At 42.1% G+C, this 22,331-nt stretch overlaps 2 protein-coding genes and 1 pseudogene across 3 annotated transcripts; all 3 read right to left on the bottom strand.

The window, feature by feature from the left end:
- Positions 1-2,987: 2,987 nt before the first annotated feature.
- rasal3 (RAS protein activator like 3) lies at positions 2,988-13,725 on the bottom strand (the record flags this gene model as incomplete). Its single annotated transcript, XM_080834080.1, has 18 exons — positions 2,988-3,107; positions 3,242-3,326; positions 4,166-4,347; positions 4,603-4,713; positions 5,137-5,407; positions 5,532-5,623; positions 5,793-5,994; positions 6,167-6,403; positions 6,532-6,676; positions 6,761-6,905; positions 7,009-7,662; positions 7,773-7,871; positions 8,187-8,316; positions 8,527-8,603; positions 8,782-8,846; positions 10,382-10,466; positions 10,629-10,753; positions 13,116-13,725. The coding sequence occupies 18 exons, from the start codon at positions 13,723-13,725 to the stop codon at positions 2,988-2,990; spliced, it is 3,435 nt and encodes a 1,144-aa protein (XP_080690206.1).
- A 1,276-nt stretch (positions 13,726-15,001) lies between these two features.
- On the bottom strand, positions 15,002-18,276 carry pglyrp2 (peptidoglycan recognition protein 2; the record flags this gene model as incomplete). The annotated part of the gene is made up of 5 exons (XM_080841048.1): positions 15,002-15,034; positions 15,129-15,426; positions 15,628-15,838; positions 17,079-17,918; positions 18,213-18,276. 5 exons carry the CDS (start codon positions 18,274-18,276, stop codon positions 15,002-15,004), a joined length of 1,446 nt encoding a protein of 481 aa, XP_080697174.1.
- A 995-nt stretch (positions 18,277-19,271) lies between these two features.
- On the bottom strand, positions 19,272-20,541 carry LOC308377866 (carbohydrate sulfotransferase 1-like; annotated as a pseudogene). Its single transcript has one exon. The product of its transcript is annotated as a carbohydrate sulfotransferase 1-like (transcript).
- Between the last annotated feature and the right edge of the window lie 1,790 nt (positions 20,542-22,331).

Below are 22,331 nucleotides of genomic sequence, written 5' to 3'. Positions count from 1 at the left end.
ACTAATGGAAAAAATGGTTGTAGCACGGTTAAATTACTATCTTGAAAATAAGCATCTAATCAGAGATTATCAGACAGGATTTAGGAAAAATAAATCTACAACTGATGCCTTGGTTAAATTAAGTAATGAAATTGAGAAATCTATAGTCATGAAAGAAATTATGGTTGCAGTGTTCTTGGACATTGAGAAAGCCTATGACACCATGTGGAGAGAAGGATTATTGATTAAATTGGAGAGCATTGGAATTAATGGGAATATGTATAATTACATTTTAGATTTTCTATCACATCGCACCATAAGGGTTAAAGTGGGGGATGGAATATCTGAAGAATTTATGGTAGAGAGTGGTATTCCCCAGGGGAGTGTAATAAGTCCAATTCTATTTAATATCATGATTAATGATATATTTGAGAAACTTGGGAGTAACATTGAATTTCTGCTTTATGCTGATGATGCTGTCATATGGAAGAGGGGAAAGAATTTTTCATATATAATGAACCAGATTCAAAAAGATGTTGAAGTTCTAGAACAATGGGGAGTTGACTGGGGTTTTAAGTTTTCTATTCAAAAGTCAAAGGTCATGTATTTTACAAGAAAGAAAGTACTTGGAAATTTGAAAATTATGCTCTACAATCAACCACTTGAAAGAGGAGAGAAGTTCAAATATCTAGGGGTTTGGTTTGATGAGAAACTAACATGGAAATTTCATATTGAATATATGGAAACAAAGTGCAAAAAAGTAATGAACCTAATGAGAATGGTGACTGGTCATTATTGGGGAGCAGATAGACTGTCTTTGATGAATCTGTATAAAGCTTTGATTAGGTCAACTTTTGATTATGGTTGTATTTTATATAGCTCAGCTTGTAAAACTTCCCTGAATAAGCTAGATAGGATTCAGTTTAAAGCCCTAAGAATAGCCTTAGGTGCAATGAAAATAACACCAACGTGTGCTCTACTGGTGGAGGCAGAAGAAACCCCTCTCAGTTTAAGATTTACTAAACTCTCAATTACATATTGGGTCAAATTACAGGGAAGTACTAACAATCCAGCAATATCTGTCCTAAAGGATTGTTGGGAATATTACAACAAATCTAGTGGGTTTGGATTGAACAAAGAAAATGCATCAGACCAGTATGGAATGAAACAGTTTGAATTTAGTCCAGCATTAGTTCTGAGTGGTGTTCCTCCATGGATACTCCCATCCCCAAAGATAGATTCTGAACTATTAAATCAAAAGAAAGAATATCCAGATGAGCGGATTTTTGCAGCATATTGCCAAAATTACCTGAATTCTTCCTATTATGGATTCCTTAAAATATACACAGACGGATCCAAGGACCTAAATAGCGGTCAATGTAGTATAGGGATATATATCCCAGAATTTAAAAGAAAGTATGAAGTTAGAATAACTAATTATTTATCTGTTTATTCAGTTGAAATGGTTGGAATTATAACTGCATTGAGATGGATTGAAGAAGTTAAACCCCTTAAGTCAATTATATGTACCGACTCTATGTCGGTGTTGCAAAGTTTTGAGGGTACATCCTCAAGAGATGACCTTATTTTAGAAATAAAATATCTTTTAGCAAACATTAGAAATCTAGGGAATATAGTTCAATTTTGCTGGGTCCCAGCACATATTGGAATTAAAGGGAATGAAATGGCAGATAAATTAGCAAAAAAGGCTTTGGAAAAAGAGCATATAGAGATTAGGGTTCCATTAGGAAAAGGTGAAATCAAAAGTTTAATAAAGAAAGAGACCATGAAAAGGTGGCAAGATGAATGGGAAGCTGAATCTAAGGCTAGACAATATTTTAAAGTACAAAGCCAAGTAGGAGGGAAAAGAGTGTCCACATTGGGATTTGATAGAAGAGAGGAAGTGGTATATACCAGATTAAGATTAGGTCACACAGGTCTCAATTCCACACATAGGAAAAGGTAATGGTTTATGTGATGAATGCGATGTGAAGGAAGATGTTGATCATGTACTTTTTAAATGTAAGAAAAATAATGAGCTCAGAGGAAAATGGCAAGAGGTTGAAGCTGAAAATGATAGGAGTATAAATGATATTCTAGAGGAACAAGGGATGCAACCAGACCGAATCAAAGCTCTTATTTTGTTTCTGAAAGATTCAGGCCTAATGAAAAGAATCTAATTTAATTATTTATTTACAAATTTTAAGTTTTATTTTAATTTTTATTCTTATTTTTTTTTTATGATTTATGAACAATAGTCTAGCCTTACCTGAGTCCCTTTACACACTCCTGTATAGTAGGTGGCGGTATACGCAAATATCGTTGTAACCCGCCAAAAACAAGAAGAAGAAGAAGAAGAAGAAGAGCTCAGAGTGTAACAGAATGTGGAATTGTTCTTTTCACCCCCACAACATCCTTAGTTTTCTCTGAAAATTATGCCTTAAAAAGAACGCATTTCTCTATCTTCAAACTTATCTTCAATTGGTGTTACTTGTTTCAAGTAAGGTGCTATTTTACTTTGATTCTGTGGACTGAGGTCAAATTATTCTTCTAGTTCACAGCTTTACTAGAATTGTTAACCCCAGCCGGTGATTCCCTTATGAAGAAAAAAGGGACTTGCAAATAAAAAGACTGAATTTCAACAGTATGCTATATCTCCTTTCTGGATTTGTTAGCCTACATTTGTTGTACCTTACCCACTTTAAATTCAATGAAACAGGCCCAGATCTCTGTGAATACCGTTTAGAGCCTCTATCTTTGAATCTAATCACGACACCATCACGTATGTGTTTTCAGTCATTTTATTGGTCACAAAAAAGACAACAGAATGAGCAAAACTTTAAACCATTCCAGAATCTTACATTGAGGAAGAATCTTACATTGATAATCTTACATATTGAGATTTGCTGTTTTTTAACCTTACATTCCCATTATATCTTGTAATTCATTGTTTCTTTCATATCTTTAACACATAATACTTGCTTGCAGTGAACTGTTACTGCCTGAAATCAGTTGCTGTTCATTTGAGGCTGGTCCCCGATTCCATAATATGGTGTGTTCTTCACATTGTCTGAGTTTGTATCTCTAAGCTGGTGCACGTCATTCATCAGGCCCGCAAACTGTTCCTCCTGTCGATGCAAATTATCAAAACATCCACATTATTCCCTCAGATTACTCATCATTTTTAAACAGACTGATAAGGCAGTAGGGAATTATCTGTAAGGCACCTTGTGTTGATTAACTGATAGCAAACGTCTCTTACCAAAACATTCATCCGTTCTGCTGCTGCGATGGCGATAGTCAGTTTCCTCTCATCCTCCTCCCTCTCCTCCTCTATAACCCCAAGCCTGCACGGGAGGAGTAGTCACATATTAATAAGGACCTCATGCCCAAATAACCAAAAGGTAATTTCATTAGTTGTACCCCTTGACTCATAGCCTGGATACCAGCCTGAACTCCGCCCACAAAATTTTTGGTCCGGGAGATTCAGTCTGGAATCGAGTTAGTTGGGAGAGATTTAACGTTTCAAAAAGGTTGAAACGCAATCTAAACCAATCAAATTGTAAGGGCGGGCTTTATACGTTGATGGACAGATATAGATAGAATATACCGGAATATACATCGAACAAAGATGGCGCCGTCTCGGGAGCTTAGTGGGACATATTTTATATGATTTAAGCTATCTACACGACTTTTTTATGTCTACATTGACTCGGTTAGTTGTGTATACGCAAAACGAGTGTTGCCGAGGATTTTAGGTCCTAACTAAAGCACTCTAGACCATTATTGATCGGTTATGCTAACGCGTTGGCCAAAAAAATCATTGAAACTGATGTTAGCTTCTAGCCTTGAGTGCTAATTAAGTAACGTGAGCAGGCATATCTCAGCAGATCGCATTCATTTTGAAAGAGGAACAGAGAAACGCGATCAAGGCATTTGTCGATTGAAAAGATTTTTTTGCCGTCCTTCCTACGGGAGCAGGTAAAAGTTTAATCTGTCAGATGGTAATACTACGTTGCGCTGATTGGTTCTAGGTATCCAATTCAGCGAAGAGGAATTTTCTTTCCTGGTTTGTTGAAACACGCCCCATAATCACAGCCCAATTGTCCGGTCTCAGACTCATATTCTGACTAGAATTATGAGTATGACATCGTCAGGCTACTTGACTCATGCTGCCTTTATATACCTGAAGGTGGCGCTAGCAAGCTGCTCCTCACGCATAGCAAGCAGGCTCTGCAGTTCGTGGACCTCAGCCTGCAGCTGTGCATTCTGGTCCTGACTCTGGACGATGAAGTCCTCCAGGCGTTTGGCCATCTCCAGCTCTCGCTCTGTCACCTGCTCCACTCCTAGACGCAGGTCCGACAGCTCCTGTGTGTGCTCCCCACAAGGGCGTTGATGTTAGGACAGTTATATTACAACATTTGTTTGCCACATTTTGGCTAACACACACACACACACACACAAATAGGGAAGTTTTAACTTTTGCAAGCATGATGATGAAACACTTTTGTTTCTGAGGAGGAAGCGTTTTGTTTATTTTCGTCATCCGGCATGTAAGAAGTGATCATGGCAAGTCAACCCTGGTTAGATGCAAAGAGAAGGTTGGGCCCAACTGGAACTCACCTTGTCCAACAGGCTGATTTGCTCAAGTTGTGCTGGAATCTGATCCCCAGTTCCTGGTTCTGTGTCCATAATCCACGGCACAGGGGTATGCTGGGGCTTCAGTCTGTTGGGCTAAAAGACAGAGAAATAAATCATTTCACTTGACATCAGCACCATTTCTCATTACTTATTATTTTTGAATACTTATTCAAGACCGTGACTGATCTATTTGAAAATATTGCCAAAGACACACAAGGGACTCCAATGACATCTTGGTCCATACTGTCCTTAATGTCACTACAGTCTAGGTTTGGTTAGAGACAGCTTGAGATCACTTTATTGTTTTGTCGCTATACAAAAATTGTAGTTCAACAAACTCTTATTTGTATTGAGTATTGAGCTGTCTATTTGACTGATAATCTACTGAAAACACTCTCTTGTTCTGTACTAGGCCTAACCCCTTCTCCAAAAGTGATTGAATGCACAGTGGTGTTGTCAGCCGCCAGATCTAGTAAGAGAACTCATCCAGAGCCATCCTTGGCTTTTCTGACTCACTGTCTTGGGGTGAGAGATCTCCGGCTGCTGTGGCTGCTTTTTTTCTTGCTCCTGTTCGATCCTGAGGCTCTCACTGCTGGTCTGTCTCTTGAGATGTTTTTGTGATGCCAATGGTCGGCTTGGGACGCTTCTGGTCCTCGACACAAGCCTCCTTGGCCTCTCCGTCCCTGGAGTTTGCTTGGGTTCAGGCAATTGTTGCATGGAATTATGGTGGGGGCTGTATTTGTTTAGGTCCTTGGGAGGGACATAGATGGGCTTTGACTTTTCAGTGCTGTAGAGTAAAGAACAGAGAACATCAGAGCAGCACCACCACCACTAAGTTCTTAATTTTGACCACATAGTCATGAGACTGTAACAATTTTTTAGTTCTCCAGTGGAGTAGAACATAGTCTTACCTATTTACAGTGATTCGAGGGGCATCAGGGCCAAGGTAGTCAGTGATCTGGTTCAGGATGGTTGGGAGGGGCTCCAAGTTGTCTATGGTGTCCTAAGCAATAGACAGTCAAGAACATTATATTCTTGCATTCGATCTGTTTTTTTAGATCAAGTATGATTATAGCTTCAGTGAAATCAAATTTAATGGACTTATAATCTGTCAGAAGGGAAGAACTTGGAAATCTGTCTTGAATGAATTTCAATCTGTAGATCCACCTTACCTGCTTCATGGCGCCAATGATGTCCACCAACAAGCTGTGTAGAACAGCGAGCCGTAGAGGCAGATCCACGTATCCATCAAAGCGGGCCATGTCAGGCTCGCTGTCTGGGTTGGACACCATTTGCAAAAAATCTTTCATGCGCTCCCAGTGTTGTTCCAAGAAGCCATTCATAAAGAGCATGTATTCTTCCTTCTCGCCAAACCTACACACAAAATTCAGAAATTCAGATACTGTTTGTCTTTGACTGCTGGGTGTGTATGTAAGTATATATGTGTGTGTGTTTGTGTGTGTGTGTGTCCAATTCGATTAATGTAATGTTAGAGTTGCAGTGAAGAGAACCTTTAAAAAAGAGAGAAACTATCAAATGAACTCACAAGGTGAAGTTGGACAGGTTCTGCATGACTTTGGCTGTGAGCGTGAGTGTGCGCAGAGTTGAGGCTTCTGGATACGGCTGGATCAGGCCGAAGAGCGAGGGGCTGAGGATCGCCGGGCACAGGAAGCGCAGGAAGAGTGACGCGGAGATGAGACGCTGACCGATCTCGGGACGTCCCTGCCCTTCACACTCGTCCGTCCACTTGGAGAAAATCTCATTGAGTTCCACCGGGAAAGAGCTGCCAGATTCACCGAATAAATGAGACACAATAGGAAGGACTTTTCATCAGAAATGGTGGATTAAATACATGCCCACACTGTACTGTTAGCTATAACTCAAAAAAGGGTTTCTAAATGCAAATCTGACCTGTGCATCTCAGTGATCCTCTGCACCACCTTCTCACAGGTATCCTTTAGATGTTTCTGGTTATTCGCCAGGTCAGACGGGGGGCACTTTCTGGGGTCCACCTCACAGCTCTCAGCCGACTCATACAGCTGACCAATGAAGTCTCCTGCAGGAAGAGAAGGTTTGCTTGTTAGGTGGCTTCAGTTAGGTGGCCTCAGGCACATAGGGTCACAGGAAACTGGATACTTACTCAATGTGTCAATAAGGTACTTCTGGCCCACGAGCTTCATGTATTCATCGATGGCCTTAGTCGCCAGGGTGTTCTCTCGGAAAATTAGAGCCTCCTTCTCACCCAGGCGCTGGACTTCTGCACTTCCAAGGTCAATCAGGAAATCCTAGAAAAAGGAATAAAGCTTGTCTACAATTTGTTCTCATTTTGACACAACCGTGCCTCAATACCAATAGTTATAGATCTCTGTTTCTGTGACTTCAACTTACCTTAGCTTTTCCAATGCTCTGAAGCACATGCACCAATGCTCCAGCCAACTCTTCCTTGTCCCTCACGTTCAACAGAGGCTCCAGGCTGCCACACATGTTTACATAGTTCAAGGTGAGATACTCTGCAAACTCCTTAAATCTCTCGATGGGCAACACCCGCAGATTCTGGAAGCGGGCCTTGATCCTTAAGGAGGCCTGGGGTCCCAGTTGGTCCTTGCTATTGCCAGATCCAGGTGGTTTGAAGGGAATGATGGGATACCACTTCTCTTGAAAGGCGCGTCCCTGTATGTCAGCGAGAGGCAATGTGACGTTGCCCAGAGGATAATAGGAAGACTCGTCTCGGGAGTGGCGCTTTTTCTTGGGATCCTCGTCACGGAAGAGGTGGAGAGTGATTTTGGTGACGGGAGGAAGGTTGTCGAGCTCAAAGAGTTCACCCCAGAAGATCTGACCTCCAGGCCCCAGACCCACCGCTCCTGCGCCCCCATCACCGGCCTGGCTTGGCTGCTGGGTGGGTTTGCCGACGTCACGGCTTGTGGTTTTGGCAAATAACGTGCCGTCCAAGTGCAGCTCACAGTAGTAGCGTCGTTTGGGGGGCAGGGCCTTGGCCTCAGTCAACCACAGGCTGAGAGAGTGTTCTGTGCGTTCACAGTTGTCCTTAAGAATAATGGTAAGGAAAATGTTTAAATTGAGTTTTGATTGATGTATTACACATTTATGTATCATCACTTTGTGATGGCTATTGGCTGATAATGTGGGCATAATACCTTGTTTGGTTGGACAGTGCGTCGTAAATTCTCAATCCATCTATCTCTCTCTGCAGCTGAACTGCACCCAAAGCAGTGGTTGTTTTCTGAGTTGATAACCTGAACGGCACACATTTTTTTATTTTTCTCTTTCATCCCTATTTGAAATAAAGATATAATATTTCTGATTCTATGTAAAAGATGATATGCTACTTATAGTTCAATAAGACCTGAAAACAATTGCTTGGGATAGAAAAATAATAATAAGTGAATACTGTATCTTCAGTATTTTACTGAATACTGATTTTTAAAATGCAATGTAGCAGTAAACTTCTGGTCATCAAATTATCAAATATGGATGACAAGGCTGAGCTTGATTGATTGCCATGCTCTGAAGCATAGCATAGTTGGGGCTTTCCCTAGGCTTGAGGGTACCTCAAAGCAATACTTCTCCCCAAGGATGGAGCTGTGCACTGGCCTGATGATAGTGCTCTGGTCAGCACTGAGATCCAGATTCTCCGCAGCAGTGACTGGTACAGACAGAGACTCCCCAGAGCCAAAGTGTCTGTGGAGTTTATTATTATTATTATTATTATTATTATTATTATTATTATTATTACTATTATTATTATTAATAATAATTATAATCATTATTAGTAGTAATAGTAGTAGTAGTAGTATTGACACAAGTGTATATGAGTTTTAATACTGAGATACAGATACTGAGTAAGTGAGGTTGATGGACTGATGATATGACTATACTTTAGCTCCATACTTAGTACTACGGGTTAGTCCAGTATTATCCTGTTGTGCGTTGCTTTTTCCTGCTTGGAAACGACGTTTGATCCGTCGCTGAAGGACATGGAAGATGGGATAGACAGGATGACAAAAGAAAAAACAGCAGAATGTCAGAACTGTGATGGAGAGATATGGATATGGCATGCCCACAGGAAATGAAGGTTGTTTATGAGGAGCACAGCAGAGAGCTGAGTCTTATCTCTGTGTCTCTCTGTGGTAGGCTTGAGCTCACCGTCACCCCTCCCTCCTGACTCTTCTTCTGACCACCTGTGGAAGCCACATGATCTGGGGTGCATTCTACAAGAGAGGACAAAACCACCAGTGTATTACTCAACAAGACAGAACAAAACAATCAGAGTATTACTCTACAAGACAGAACAAACCAACCAGAGTATAACTCTACAAGACCGAACAAAACAACCAGAGTAAGCCTCACTAAAATGGTATGTGAGGAGGAGGCCAGCTCTACGAGGAGAGAGATAAGAATCTCTATGAAGCCTGACTCTCTTCTCTAAAACCAACAGGGGAAGACAAGTCATTTCCCCTGTAGATTTCCGTTTGCAACTGTGGGTAGAGTGCATTGGCTGAACACATGAAGCCCTACACTTTCTTTAAAAGATGTACAATTTGAATAAGCTGCTGAACAAATACCGGCAAAAAAAAGTTTTCCTTGAGCTCAAGAACATTTAATTCCTGTTTGTCTCAAATCTGTACTGTTGTCAACATTTTAGTGGCAACTGCATGAGCAAAGCTGAGGACGCATCTCTCAGGATGTGGTTTTCCTCTGATGGATCACAAACAAACCTGTAGACTCCAGGGGTGCACAAATAACTCTGTTTCTGGAGTTCTGGTTTCAATCATGAGTCTCTATGCTTGGTTTCACTGTAAACTGAAGTTTCCGCCTTTTCTTGCTGCTGCCACAAACACTCTTTCATATCTATCTCTAACCTCCCGGGACAAATATGAATGACTATGACCTTGCCACACACTCTTCATTTAGATTAGTTTTGAACCTAGATTTATAATACAGAATTATATAAATTCATCAGAAAAAATCATGACACATCCCCTATAGCTGGCTCCTATGTGAGTTTACATTTATGCATTGCCACTGTGGGAGATATCTTAAGACGCCTACCCCATACCATGTCTGTATGTATGACTATAAGGCAATCATTAGTAAACAAGTGAACAGACAAATGTGATCAGGCGAAAGGATTACAAAACCTTTTGCTTACCTAATGGTCCTCCACATACAATCCAACGTCTGAACCCCATAGTTAAAATATTTTCTTTGAATATTTCTTTGAAACATTCACTTCATATCCACCTTTGGTTGTGAATGTGCTTGTACTCGGGCCATCAACCTCGACTAGCAGACTGCCCAAGATGCTACCCCGGAACACCCGGGTGAGATGCAATCTCCCACAACTTAGAGGAAATTATTTGACAGACACGCACAACATAATCACGTCAACCATTTCCTCTACAACCACCCAGATATAGACGCTTGCAGGCTGCTTATGGTCAGAGGATTGAGCTAAATGAAATGGTCACCCCCAGGATGTTTTATCTTCACATACGAATTGGTCATATGAGAACTAATATTAAACTACCTTTTTACATTCAGTGGGGTTGAAATATTTTTTTTTACATAAATTCACTCGATGCCATGCTTCTAGTGATAACATAGTCCCACTCATCTTCAAATCCTACTAACAAGCAAAATACAGTTAAGATCAGTTGAAAAGAGTGATATCTATGGCACATAGCCACCCCTCAACTTGTAACTGATGCAGTGGTTATATGGAGGCTCGGCCACAGGCACCCACCCAGGTTAGTGTGGCTCTCAGCGAGGTTCTGGAGGCTGAGGCTGGACAGGCAGCTGCTGGCCCGGTTACGGGTTCGCAGAATTGGCTGGAGGGTGAAGGAACACATGTCATTACTAACAAGTCATTAAGTAGATCTTTCAGTTGGAAATCAGATGTGGTAATCCATTCATATTAAATGTGACGATGATACTGATACATATTAAACATGCTACGATGTAGCAGCTGCTGTCTTGTTGTGTGTGTGTACCTCGTCCTCTCTGATGAGTATCTGTCCGTCCTGCAGGACACAGTTGTTGATGTCCCACACGGGCACGTCCTGTGGAGGCACCCAGGAGAGTCTGGCAGGTTCCTCAGCCTCGTGATCTTCATTGTCTCCAGAAACAGAAAATACTCACTTAATGACAAATTGTGGCCAAACATTTTATTTCTAAAGTTGCATTGGACTAACCCTCTGTACTAACTATAACTATTGTTAGTTTGAAATTCAAATTGCATGATGAGATATATCCAGGGTGTTTATTTTGTGACATACGTAGGCCTATTTCTTTTTTTTTTTTTTTTTTTTTTTTACATCTAAGCTATACTAAGACTTATATTACCTTTGACTGCATATGACAACACATTTTTTAAAGTCACACAAATATTTCCAAGAATCTTGAGCAGATGGCAGCAATTTCATTTTAATCTTCGGTGTCAGTTCTCTTGAGTGTTCCTTAACCTCCCTGTTCATCTTTGCTATGCAGTCTCTTTTGGTTAGCAGAGAAGCACGTATCCGAACATTTCCAGCACAAACAAACGTGGCCTAAATAGATGAGGGTTAATACGCCTCTATGTACCACTACTCTACTGATCTACTCTACTGCTCGAAACTTTTATAATTCTTTAAAACAACCTAATTTCTGTTTGATCAAATTCGACAAAAAGTATTACGAAACAGGAGACAGGGTGCATACATACAGTACTGTGCAAAAGTTTTAGGCAGGTGTGAAAAAATGCTGTAAACTAAGAATGCTTTCAAAAATGGAAGTGTTAACAGTTTATTTTCATCAATTCTTCATAAATTAACAAAATGCAGTGAAGGAACAGAAGAAAATTCTAAATTAAATCAATATTTGGTGTGACCACCCTTTGCCTTCAAAATAGCATCAATTCTTCCAGATACACTTGCGCAGTTTTTGAAGGAACACGGCTGGTAAATTGTTCCAAACATCTTAGAGAACTAACCACAGATCTTCTGTGGATGTAGGCTTCCTAAAATTCTTCTGTCTCTTCATGTAAACCCAGACAGACTCGATGATGTAGAGATTTGGGCTCTGTGGGGGTCATACCATCACTTGCAGGACTTTCTGTTCTTCTTTAAGCTGAAGATAGTTGTTAATGACATTGGCTGTATGTTTGGGGTTATGTTCCTGCTGCAGAATACATTTGGTGCCAATCATACGCCTCCCTGATGGTATTGCATGATGGATTAGTATCTGCCTGTATTTCTCAGCATTGAGGACACCATTCATCCTGACCAAATCTCCAACTCCACTTGCAGAAATGCAGCCCCAAACTGGAAAGGAACCTCTACCATGCTTCATGAAGGTAAGAAGGTAAATAAGCTTGATGGCAGAAGGTAAATAAGCTTGATGTGTTTTTCATCAGCTGCATTAAGTTTCCTTGGCTGAACACTGCGTCTGCGATCCTCAACGTCTTCTTCAAAAGAGCTGGAACTGCACATTTTGAAACCCCTGTCTGCTTTGAAATCTTTGTCTGGGAGAGACCCTGCTGATGCAGTATAACTACGTTGTGTCTTGTTGCTGTGCTCAGTCTTACCATGTAAATGGATAAAAAATAAACATTTATTGTTTACATTTTTCAAAGCATTCTTAGTTCATAGCATTTTTTCACACCTGCCTAAAACTTTTGCACAGTACTGTATGTCCCGCTGTTATTTCAATATATGGATGTAGTAAATGTGCTTGGACTAATACTGTGGTAAACCCAACTACTAGTTTTACAGATATCTTTTTATTCACTCTGAATGACTGCGCGTGGCCTCCCTCACTTTTCTGTTTCACTGGGTAAGTAAGAAAGGGCACATGTTTACTTGTGTTTATTTTTCATCCCTTTAATTAAACCTTAGATAACATTATCTACAGCAGAGCCACTCCTGTTTTCAGAATAAAAAGTGGACTGCGCAGTTGTTTTGATGCTATCTTTCAACAGTCCTCGCCTTCCTCCCCTCTCTCTATTTCCTCACACGTATATCCTGTCTTACTTCTCTCTTCTCTTCATGTGTACCACTTTGTATGTGATACTGTGCTGGCTTTTGGTTGAATTCGATTTTATTTGTTCATAGCATACTATTGACTCTGTCCACCTTTTCAGTGTCAAACTTTCTTTGGCTGTTGTACCTAAATCTTAAATCTCCACTTAAATTTGTTAATGTACGGAATTATCTTCGTTTTGTTTTTTCAAAATGAACACGAAATATGCGGACTACAAAACTGAAGATTTTGTACCATGGCAATACTGTGATCACAAAGTGCGACGCTGCATCCACAAGATGGCGCTGTTTTACATAACAGACTCTACAGGTTCTTATCATGGTAACACAACACAGTCTCTGTAATCAGTTTGAAATATAGCTTATCTCTTTGTCCTTGACGTGTGTTAGTGCTGACCCATCTGATGAGGTAAACTTAAGGCTAGGGACCTGTTTGAAAGCCAAGTGTCTTAATATTCTCACCTTTCTCAGCGATTGGTACGCTGCTGCGGCTCTGCAGCCGAGGCTTCTTTATCTTCCGAGAGACGTTTTGCAAGTATTTCATGAATTTGCCTCTCTGCGCTGACTCCTGACTGACTGAGCCCGAAGCTTCGGTGGACGTGCCGGCGGCGGCAGGGGCGGCGGAGGTGGGGGTTGCCGAGGCAGACGGAGACAGAACAGAGGAAAGCAGCGACCCCGGTGGCTCCGAGAGGGCCCTCCGAAATGGGTTCTTCCTTAGGGCCCCGTGCTTGTCCGGTTTGGCCTTCTCCTCCCCGCCACGGCCGCCGGCTGCAGCTCTGTCCCCATTGTCCTCGCTGAGGGCTTTACGCCAGTTTTGCACTTTGCTCCACTTGGTGCTCTTCTCCGGCTTCTCCATGGCAGCGCCCTGGCCTCCTCCTGCAGCCTTCGAGGCGTCAGCGGGCGGCTTAGCTCCAGTGTGCCACACGTACGTCTTGAGGAGGTTGACATCCTCTTGCGGCTGCAGCTCGGCGGGCTGTTCCACCAGGGCGTCCTTCTCTGCGCTCCCCACCTCTTCCTCTTTCTTAAGCTGCTGAGCGCCGTGCTCGGGTTCAGACTCCTCACTCATGCCCATGCTAAGTGCGGGCCCGACACCCCCGTCTGTACCGTGGTTCTTATCACTCCACTTGAAGCAGGAGAAAAAAACCAACTCAACAACTCAGAGAGGCAGGCAGTGCTCTTCTCACTGGCAGTGTTGATGGGCTTTTTTTTCTCTCTTTTTTTCTTTCTCACCTCTTCCTGACGTAGCATATATGAGTGACAGGCACCTTCGCTAATGCCTGCTTCCTCTCAAACCGCCGTCTCACCCATCCGTTGCAGGGTGGTGACATGTTTTGTTTTAATGTCCCTTGTGTTCTCAGGTTTGCTTTCACACTTTTTAACCACTTTTAGTCTCTCTAGTCTTTCTATCAAAGAGATTTTCACTCTTCTTTACTACTGCAGAAAGGGTTCCTGTTTTTGGCTTCTGCTTAACTGCACAATACTGTATGACTCACTCAGGAACGGAGCTTGCAGTTTTACTTCTATTCTTCAGTGTAAAAGAGCAGTGAATAAAAGTTAGTCAAACTAAAATGAACTCACAGAACTACAGTGAACTCTCAAGTCTTCTAACCCTCTAAATCCTCAGCACAGGATGTCTTCAGTGGGTAGATGTGATCCAATCGAATTTGATTATTCTAAAACAAGGTGTAGGGAAGAGCTGAAAGAAGAAGAAAGAGCTGTGTGTTGATGTTGTGGTGTATGAATCCATAGTGGTAATGAGAAGTGTGTTTTCATGTTTGAGAAGGTTATATACCCACATACACACAGCTCAGGCGGATTGTCTTGGTAAGATTACAGGACAGCCATGTATACACACAAAGACAGAAATAATCTTAAACTTGGCCTAACTTCTAATACCGCTTCTATTTGGACGTGTTGTGCTTTTGATGACCCAGATGTGTGATAATCAGTGGCTGTTGGCTTTAGTTTCCTGTCAATGCTCTGATGCTTCCTTTCTCACTGAGCGCTCAGGTTCCACAGCCCTTTGAAAACCACTTCCTGTGCTGATCACTCTTGACATGCAGTCTGCAGTTTACTGAAACGTCTGTCTTCTGTCTCTGAGGGGATGTTTACAGTTACTTTAGAAATGCCTAATGACAGCTGTCATGGACTCTCTCTGGAAATATTCACACAAGAGATAATCGTGCTTTATAACAGGGGATGAAAGATAGGCACAGAATACAAAACAATATGTTTTAGTCTTTATTGTTTTTTTTTGTTTTAGCCCTTATGTCATATACACATTCTATGGATCGATATTAGACAGTAACTCTTAAAGTCTGTGTCCCTGCGGTGTACATCGCCCCTCTTCAGCTGGCTGTTGCATTGGGAGTTTCAGCCACCTGTTAAACAGAATACATTGAAAATACAGCATCAGTCATGTGTGCAGCCAGTCAAGAGCAGCTGAAAAACATCAGCCATGCATGACCAACGTACCCTATAATGCTCCCAGGTGCGGATTTCAGAGTAAAGAGAATCTCCTGGGCAAGTGGTGCCGGCCACAGCTTGTCTGTGACCCTGGACTGTGTGATTGGCCTGGAGGAAGCGAGCGGTAACGCCACACTTTGCCAAGCGGTGGCGGACTAGATTCAGGCTGTGTTGAGTCGGCAGGGAGGCTGAGTAGTTGCCAACGAAGGCGACCCCATAGCCGTAGGCGTTGTGATTCCTGGTGTGAGCACCCTGACTGCCCCAGCCCCGGCCCTCGTACATGTATCCATCAGAACCCATCACAAAGCTGGAGAAACAAACATGGTAACTCTTCTCCTACAATTTGCTTTTTGAAATAATGGGGGGGGAAAGAGTTTACTGTAATGTTAAGTCTGTAGTGCTAACATGCTGTATATATGCTCTATGGTTGTTAAAATTGCATTCAAGTCTTAGAATTTTTGTAACATTAGAGTACTAACGGTAGAGGGTAGAGGAGGGTTGCACTAACCTGTACCCTATATCTTGCCAGCCTCTCTCCTCCTGGTGAAACCGCTGCATGGCGCGCATGTTCCTGGAGCACTGGTGAAAGGTCAGGCAGGGGCTGCTGGGAATCTCCGTGTGGTGAATGTAGAGGAACTGGAGCGGTGGGGAGAGGCGCACAGGAATCCCCTTAGGGACTTTAGCCCCCCACTGGCACCGAGGGATCATTGGAGGGCAATCTGAGCAGAGACAACAGACACACTTACTCAGGAGAGACAACAGACACACTCTCTGAGCAGAGACAACAGACACACTGTCTGAGCAGAGACAACAGACACACTCTCTGAGCAGAGACTACAGACACACTGTCTGAGCAAAGACAACAAACACACTGTCTGAGCAGAGACAACAGACACACTCTCTGAGCAGAGACAACAGACACACTCTCTGAGCAGAGACAACAAACACACTCCTTGAGCAGAGACAACAGACACACTCTGAGCAGAGACAACAGACACACTCTAAACAGAGACAACAGACACACTGTTGTTGTTCAGCTGCTATTGTTGTAAAATAATTAAACAGCCTTCACTAACAGAGCTAGTTTAATTCACAACTTTGCAAATCCTTTACTTTTCTTTGGTTTTCATCATATACTATGTATGTACACTGATACTATGACTAACAAGCAATGGACAACATTATATACAATATTCAGCATAACTTAATATGTACTGCCTTGAACATCGAATATGATTACGTATTCCACCATAGATATTATTTAGTGGTGCTATTTGTTGGAAAATATGACAAGAGGCAGCACCAAGCATAGGGTGGTGACAGTATTTTGTATGCAAGGAGATTTTGAATTCATGGTCACTATGGTCCAAGACACATTGTTGCAAGTCTACACAATATCCTATAAGTACATTTTAGATTATTAAATGCACTTATGCCATTCGAACAATAACATGTTTCTAACTGGAGGTTTATTTTAGTATTAAGGTTCAGACATGCTAAATGTTTTCTGTATGTCCTTGCTCTATTAGTCTATAGATCTACAGGATGAATGTTGGCAAATAAATATAATTCGAATACATTTTTTGGTATGTATTGGGAAAATTACAATATTTTCATGATTGGGCATACAGACTGCATTATCCTGAGTTGTTTAGTTGCCTGCATGTCAAGCTTGTTGCTGCCGTGCAACACTAAAGAATATGACTAATAATGTTGAGCATGAAACATGTATATGGCCGTCTAATCAAAAAGTAATTGAAAAAAGGTGTTTTGTTTAACCGTTTCTGTAAGAACAAAATAGGGGAACCCAATATGTATGAATGTATGTTTGTTTGTATGTATATATATGTATAGATAGATAAATATAGATGTAGATATATAGATAGATAGGTAGATAGATATTTGAATAACTGCCACTGTGTTGTATGCAAACAAACATGGATGTGCACAACAACCTACCCAGATAACGCAGCACGAAATCCTGCACCCCCTCTTTCACGGCTTTCTTCAGATCTGCTGAGGGGTGTCTGTCCTCCAGGAACTTCAGCACCGTCTCCTCTAGGAGGGAGGGTGGCACCAGCTTCCTGTAGTTCTCCCTGCGCCTGGGACTGACGAGGCGTGGAGCTTTATCCAACCCAGCCTCTCCCAGCTGGAAGTGATAGTAGGCCTTCAGCAGCTCACTCAGTTTGGGGTGAGGTTCAGCGCCTTCAGAGAGGTGCACTCCCAGGATGGCACCGTCCATGCCCCCATTAATCAGTGCATCCGTGGCAAGAGAGGGTGCTCCCAGAAGTTTGAACACCATGGGCGCAGTAATGTTGTCCCAACATCCATCTGGACCCAAGCGTTCCGCTGATGTGGTATTATATACATGAAGAAAGGATAGGCCCAAGGTCCTGGCCAGGGTGAGGAGGTGTAAACCCTGAGGGTGGAGGCCTTCGGATCGGGCCTTCAGACCAGCTTCTATGCCCTGCAGGAGGGGCGCCAAGGCGACCGTGGTCCCATCAGGGGTGAGGACCACACCCCTCTCTTCACGGGCATCTGTCACAAAATTGTGGATGGCTTTGTCAAAGAATCGCAGAAATTCTAAACTCCATGCCTCGATGTCCCTGCTGTGGTTTGTTTTCAGAATATCAGTCTCACTGTCACTGTAAGCCCCCAAGAAACTCTGTGTGAAAGCATCATCATGGCCTGCAGCTCTACGTAGGCTCCTTACTATAGACAGAGGGCTGACTTCCACACTAGAGTCCTCAATCTGCTGGAGGGCCTGGATGAAATGATCCGTATCCCTCTGGTACACGGCTGTATAGAGAACAAACGAAATGAACACTTCTCTCACACTGTTGATGTACACTAGATGTATTCAATGATTTTTCGACCAAATAGAAAACCATTCATGTCATGAGCACAATAATACTAATTATTTAAAGAAACAAAAACACATACATCTGTAAACTCATCAAATGTCATTTATACCAGGTTATATTCTATGATTGGTATTATTGTTTTTAAAACATTGGTGCTGAAGATCTAAAAAAACTAAAAAATGCTCAGAATACCAAACGCAGACATCAGAATGGATTTATAATCCTATACCTGCGATCTGGATGTTGACGCATGTCCACGCCAGTGCAATGAGCGAAACTGTTGAAGTTTTCATTGCTTACGAGAGGAGAGTGTGCGTTCCTGTGTCACCCTGAGAGTCCCCCAGCAAGGTCACAAAACAGGAGGAGCGATTAGCCCTCCAACAAGGTCAGAGAGGGCTATGTATATTAGCTTAAAGCCAGAACTGATATGGTCTCCTGTTCATTGCCCTTTTCACCGCGGCAGGCTTCCTCTCCCAACAGACGTTTGGGAAATACAGACGATAACGTTCAGTGTAGTCAGCAACCACATTATAAAGGTTGCTTCATTGAGTCGGATATGTTTGCCTCAGCGACTTTGCGCAATGTGTTTGTCTGAAGTAGTGACACTAACATGACTGTTTATGTGTTCTGTGTACTTGCACAGTGAAGCAACGCTGGTGAATTAATAATTGTTTGTTTATTGATTTGATTATGTACTTTTTAGCATTTGATGTCATCTGAGTTTATTGGCTCATGTGCTTTCTGTGAGAATATTTTCTGGAATCACATGCTTAATCTTTTCAGACCTTGTGTATATTGACCACTATGGGGAGTTGTGTTGTTGTGAGTTGTGAGGGACAGAGTACATCAATCAGTGACAGTTTGTTTGAGAGAGATGAAACATCTCTTGGTCTGTTTACTGAGTGTGGTTCACGCTTACTGTTATTGGTGGAGTCACTAAATGCATGTATGGACAGGAAACAACAAACCATTTAATTAAAAAAGTATCTTTCCCCAGTATCTTCAACCTCTAATAGTCACTACGGTTTGATTTTTAAGCCTTTATAAAGTGTATGCTGTTTCTGACGTGTATTTCCCTTCTATATCAAATGTGTTACCAAGTGTGAAAAACACTGTTTGTGATAAAACAATAAAAATTGTTCACTAAAAATATTTATTTCATCTGCAACTCCAGTAAGAACTGTGTGTTTGTTGCTTCTCCTTGCTTCTTTGACATAGGCAACAATGTAATAAAAACTAGAGACAACTGAAGTCTTATCACAGTGAAGATTATATCAGAAACATCATGTCACTGAAATGGTTTCCAATGGTCTGTCCTCAACAAGGCTGAGAGAAACATTCTCCAGTTCTTCCGATGAATTTACTATTTTGTAGCCCAGCTGATGTAAAATGGTTTTACACAAGGTTTGCAAATATTCAACCATATCAAAAGACAACTTCGACCTCCAGCGCTCTGAATTTGTGGCAGAATCTCTTTTCGTACCATATACATCCATGGGTGACCAACCCATTTTTCTCACAACATCCATTTGGGACCAGCTGCCTCTTCCTTGTGTATTTTCTTCAATCCAGTCAACCACACTCTTATCTAAATCCATGCCTAGAAACTTCAAAATCTCCTGGATCTTTTGATGTGGGTCTTTTGCTAGATCCTCATACCTCACCAGCATGTACCTTCCTCTCAGCCAGTCAGGCTGTCTCAAGGCTGTGCTTACAGAACTGAGGAAGTCCTCACACACGCTCACCTGTGTAAGGTTTAGACCCTCAGGCTTGTGATGCTTCATCTTCCACAGTCTCATCAGTGGGTAGTTCTCTGGGAAGGACATCATTCTGGAGGCCAATACTCCACGTGGGTCCCTGACCAGCTGGATGACCTTCAGGTTGAGTCGAGGGTCCTCCAGCAGGTCCCTGACATCACTGACCTCTGGCACTCGCACTGTCTTAATGACCACATTCCCTCTCTGCTGACAGGACTGTGAGCCCAGGGTGAGATTCAGGGAGCCACACTTCTGGAGGCACTCCCTCTCAGTGACAGTCACCCTATGAGGACTGAAGGAGTCACACACGGGAGGAGTGCAGAGGGCTTTGCTGGCCCCCCTGCGCCAGAGCTGGTCTGTGATGTGATTTTCTGGCTGTGGGGTGATGTAATCCTCCAAGAGGTGCAGGTCACAGCTGAACAAGCCCCTAAGAAGATCTCTACTGGCTCCGAGTATCCCCCTTCGGTTGGCATGTGTTGACTTCAGCGCAGTCTGAATATGGTTTAGAGGTTCATACAGGTAGAAGACATCGGGGTGATGGTTGAAGAGTTGCCCCAAAAATGATGAACCAGAACGGGTGGCAGCTAGGATGAGAATGTGGGTCTTCCCAGATACGTTACAACTATGAGGATGCACTTCTGGTCGATGTCGATTCAAGATGTTCTGCTCTTGGCAGTATTTTGCAGGGTGTACAAAGGAACATATATTATCTGCCATCGTGCTGAATGATCTAAGGACAGCATACTGGATGACTAGAGAAGCCAGGGCAAGCAGAATGACAACTTTCCAAGAGCACTGCATGGAGACTGGCCACCTTGACCCTAATAAATAAGGCACAAAAAATGGAATGTGAAATAATAAGTACATGCATCAAAAGTGTAGAGTTAAAAAAGAATTTATACTCGAGCAGGCTACTATATCACCTTATGCAGGAGGCATCACACCAATACTCTTCATGAGGTAAAGAAATTAACACGGTAACATGAGCAGGATATCAACAAAATCAGTACTGAAACATTCCAATCCAAAACTTATTGTTCTGTTCCCGCTACATATTTTACACCACCAGTGCGTTAACGTAGGTCAGCGTTTCTCAAGTGTGGGGCGCAGAGACGTTTTAGGTGGGGCGCGAATGGCGCGTTGAAACGGGAGGTTTTTTTTTCTCTTTTACACCTGATCTGTGGCAACGCTTTCCATATGTTTTTGATTGACGTCGGCGTATTAATTGTAGCGGGACCATTTAAAAAAAAAAACCTTTCCTGGAGCATGGAAGTTTAGTTAGGGCGGTGTAGGCTACTGTTCCCGCTACGTATACACGTTCAATGTTTTGATGTGGTCCAACAGTCAGCCCAAACTTGATTTCACCAGCCAGGCAGCTAGCGCCTTGCTCTTTTATTGGTGTCAGGTGAAAACTTATAAGTGAAACAAGAAACGGAAAATACTTAGATGGCATCTTAACTCAACACAGCAACCTACTATTAGATTCATCACACCAAGAATCAGAGCAACAACAGATTACAGCACAGCTGGCTGCTAACGTTAGCCACCAACAGGGTTATGAATGAATGGTGTCCTAACGGTCACATATTAGAACGTAAGGTAAATTACTAATAGGCCTAGTTACATTTTTCACTTTCCACGAACTAACACAGTTAATAGAAATTAAACGTAGGTCACTTAAACATATTTATCACAGTGTGACAGAGCGAAAAAACGTAGTCATTGTTTTCGAAGGTGCGACGACAAGCATAACTTACTATATGTGCGAAACTATATTACTAGTAACTGTCACAGTCCCCTATCCCACGAGACGAGCATTTGTGTGATGTCAAAGTAAAAGTCCGTCACCAGAAACCAATAGGCCTACGTGCGTGCGTGTGCGTGCAGGGATGGACTACCGAACGGGTCTCCCGGGCCCATGAGCCCAAGGGGCCCCCTTAGCCACAGCCTCTGCGTGAAGTCGCTGTTATTAACTTTGCTTGCTGTCAATTGTTTTAAGTCTTTGTTTTTGTTAGTATAAGAGGTGGCTTTAATGTATCTTTTATTTGTGGTTGGAAGCAGTGTATTTTGTTACACGTCCAGGCCCAGGTTTCATAATCCTAAGTCCATAACAACAATACACTACAACATGAAACATGAAATCATTCCAAGCTGTATACATTTGCTGACCTTAAAAAGATGCTATTTGTTATTAATTGAGGTTATTTCAATAATTTTGACAATTTTAAGCTTGGCCTACAGTTTCTTCGTAGCGATGAGGGACAGGTTGGGCTTGAAAAGGGCCCCTTGTTCAAAGTGGGGAATAACAGAAAAAATTTGAGAACCACTGACATAACAGACAGCCAAATTCAATTACGCAATCCAGGTAGCGAGCGCCTTGCTCCTTTAATGATTTGTCAGGTAAAATTTATGAGTGAAACTGTAATACAGAAAAACGGAATTAGAGGGTAAACCAGACACAGCAAGTTACTACTATATATGTTTCATCAAGAATCAGATTACAGCACAGCTGGCTAACAATTGCTAACGTTAGCCATTAACGGAATTATGAATTAATAATGGTCATATCGCTATATAAGAACATAATGTAA

Source organism: Sprattus sprattus, assembly GCF_963457725.1.
Source record: "Sprattus sprattus genome assembly, chromosome: 1".
Lineage (NCBI taxonomy): Eukaryota > Metazoa > Chordata > Actinopteri > Clupeiformes > Clupeidae > Sprattus > Sprattus sprattus.
Note: the sequence above shows the minus strand (reverse complement) of the source record. Positions and strands in the feature narration are given on the sequence as shown.